The 3410-nt window shown below is 30.8% G+C and overlaps 1 protein-coding gene across 1 annotated transcript in view; it reads left to right on the plus strand.

Moving 5' to 3' along the window:
* The window catches only part of LOC132617002 (uncharacterized), a 2705-nt gene extending 2014 nt beyond the window's left edge, over positions 1-691 (plus strand). Inside the window, exon 2 of the mRNA XM_060331845.1 lies at positions 160-691. Within this exon, the coding sequence (XP_060187828.1) occupies positions 160-492 (333 nt within the window). The 3' untranslated portion in view covers positions 493-691. The remainder of the gene's footprint in view (positions 1-159) is intronic.
* Positions 692-3410: the final 2719 nt, after the last annotated feature.

Here is a 3410-nt window from a genome sequence, read left to right on the forward strand (position 1 = left end):
CTCTTACCCATATCTTACCATTTCTTCGGAATTGTCCGCTCATAGATGTTTGGAACGTCAAAAGTTGAATTCATCAAATTCAAATTCTGAATCCGCCTCATTTTTGTTTCGGGTGGAATGTCATCAATTGAACCACTTTAATTTGTTGTTATATAACAGGGTCTCAGAAGAAGTCCAAGTATATCTAGCACCACAAAGCACCATTTAAGGAGAAAACAAGATCAAGAAAGCAGGCTTAGAAATAGTTCAAATGGTTTAGAAGTTGAAGATTTGCAAGGCTTCAAGAGCTTAGAATTGAACAATGAAAAGAAAGATTCAATCCCAGAATTTGCAAACACAAGTACTCCAGGATTGGAAGAGAAGAACGAGAAGAAACCAGTTGGTTTATCAGAATTAGACGAGATAAGAAGACCACCTTATTATTCACCAGAAGATCAAATGAAAGAGCAGATCAAGTTTTGGGCTAGAGCTGTGGCTTCTAATGTTCGCTAAAAGTGACTAATTTTGCAATTTTTACTTTAGGATATAAGCTGATTTATCCACTATCTGATTATAACAGAAACATCCTCTGTTTCTGCATCTGATAAGATAATTTTATTGTTACTACAAGACTTGTTGCATGATTAAAGTGAATAATCTTGTAAAAGATTTGGTGACTTCTATTTGAAAAGATTGACTTATTTTTGCAATATTTTTATTATGTATTAACATCTCAATACTATAACTTTTTTTTCTTCTTCCTATTATACCTAATTTACCTGCTTAGATTTTGATAGCATTTATGGATTTAGTCCATTTTCAAGGATCAATCCCAGTTTAAACCTATTCAATCTAATTGCATCCTGAAATATATTGTGCTAAAGGCTGGTTACTTTTGCTAAAATGTACAAATATCAACTGAAACTCTATTACTACCGCTCATTGCTTAAACGGTCACCGACTATTGTAAATAGGTGAACAGCATAAAAATTACTTATCTTTTGTTTACGCGCTCAAAAGGCCACTCAAGCTGTATTTAGAGCCCGTTTGGATTGACTTATAAGTTGGCTTATAAGCTGTTTTCAGCTTTTTTGAGTGTTTGGCTGGCCAGCTTAAAGTCATTTTATGCTTAAAATAAGCTCAAAAAAATAATTGGACCCATTTGACTTAGTTTATCTAAAGCAGCTTATAAGCTGAAAACAGCTTATAAGCCAAAAAAAATAAGTTGGACTACCCCAACTTATTTTTTTCAGCTTATAAGCTGCAAACAGCTTTAAGCTGTAAGCCAATCCAAACGGGCTCTTAGTCGTTTTTTATTCATGACACCTTATTTTTTAAGCCAAAACATAGAAAATACTCCCCTCGATCCAAAATAATTGTGATTTTAAGCTTGAGCACGTGGTTTAAGGAATTTTTTTTTGACTAAAACACCCTTAATTATGATTTTTTTCTTTTCTTTTTAGGTTAACGTAATTATTGTGGGGATGCAAATTTGAAAAAGAGACCTAAAGACTTTCTTGATTTTGTAAAACCTCAATTGTTTTAGATCAATTTTTAGAGGCTAAAACTTCAATTATTTTGGACAAGAGGGAGTATTAAACATAACCTACTTTAACCAAAAAATTTCTATACGACCCGATACCCAATTCGTAAAATCCCTTTATATGCTAAACAAATGCGGAAAGGTGCCAAAGATATTTTTGTGTCCAATGTCCATGTTGTTGGCTTCTTCTAGTTCTGTCCGAACATGTAGTAGTAGTGCCAAATATATTTAACAAATTCGTACTTTCCAATACAGTTAAACCTCTCTATAACATCATTGAATTCGAATTTTTTTGATTGTTAAAGAGAATTGCTATTATATATCTATAACAACATTTGTCATTTAAATAATAGTTGACTGTTATAGGCAAAAAAGATGCATAAAATCTATTTTTATTTTTTTAATGTTGTAAAGAAATAACAAATTATTTAAATTTTAAATCTCAAAGATATGAATGCTTCACTAACTAAACAATAAAGAAGTTAATACAATTTCAATAAATTCATTACTGAATGTATACAGTTTTAAGCTCTATGACACATATTTTAAATCAACGGTATTTGAAATTAAATTCTTTCAAGATAACAACAACAACAACATGCCAGTAGAATCTCACAATGTGGGGTCAAATTCTTTCAAAATTGATGGGAGAAATTTATAATTGTAGCTTGTTTCATAGAATCCAATCTCTTAATGGTGATATAACACTTGAATTTACGAAGATTTGCGTCTAAACTTTCAGCAAACGGGTATCCAATTGCTTTCCTTTGAAGGGAATCTAAGAGTTGAACCGTTGAATTTTCTAACTCAGTCTAAGTAACAAGAGGTTAAGGTTCTTCGTCAGCACTTTCATTGTCGTCTTCAGCTCTTGTTCTTCCACTCCAATGACATGGGCAATAATCTCTTCATCGGTGAAAGCTTCAATGATAGGAAGTGTTGCATCAAGCTCTACATATGTATTCATATGTAATATTCTATCATAAATATAATATACTAAAGTATCAAATTAACGTTTGGTCAAAATCTATACTACTTATTATTGGTAATCATAGATAGTCTATTTTTATAAAGATGGTTAATAATTATATTACCAAAAATGGCATATAGCTGTTATATGGGAGGTAATTTTACAAAGAGCGTATTGTTATAAAGTTGGTTGTTAATGTTATAGGTAAAATGCTGCTATAGAGAAGTAAAATATAACATAAAAAATCGGATCCGAAAAATCTTAACTGTTATAGAGAGGTGCTGTTATAAGCGAATGCCGTTATGAAAAGGTCAGACTATATATTTAAAGAATATATAAGAAAACCAAAAAGACTGCTTGCAAAGACAAATAATCTTTACATTCACTGACAACAGGAAACCACCAAAGAAAAAGAAAAAAGAAGAAATTAAAAATAAAGAGATAAAGTTAAAATCAGCCAAAAAGTTTCATATGACTTGTTGCACCAAAAAGACTGCTTGCAAAGACAAATAATCTTTACATTCACTGACAACAGGAAACCACCAAAGGAAAAGAAAAAAGAAGAAATTAAAAATAAAGAGATAAAGTTAAAATCAGCCAAAGAGTTTCATATGACTTGTTGCTTTTATCCCCTTTTATACTTGGAAATGTGAGATTCGTGATACGAAAAGTTATCATATTAATCCAAAAAGAAAAAAGGGAAAATAATGAATATGAGGGAAGTGCATATCATGTGTTTTAGGTGAAAAAGTAGGAAAAGTTGTGGATACTTTTTTTGGCTTTTGTTCATTTTTGTTGCAAAGTAGATGTTAAGTAATTTTTTCCAAAATTATCCAGTTAATTTCCCAAAATATTGTAAATCTTACTTTTTCATTGTTGTGCTTTAATCTTTTTAGTTTAATAAAGGCATCCTAACTTCCA

Source organism: Lycium barbarum, chromosome 11 (genome assembly GCF_019175385.1).
Source record: "Lycium barbarum isolate Lr01 chromosome 11, ASM1917538v2, whole genome shotgun sequence".
NCBI lineage: Eukaryota > Viridiplantae > Streptophyta > Magnoliopsida > Solanales > Solanaceae > Lycium > Lycium barbarum.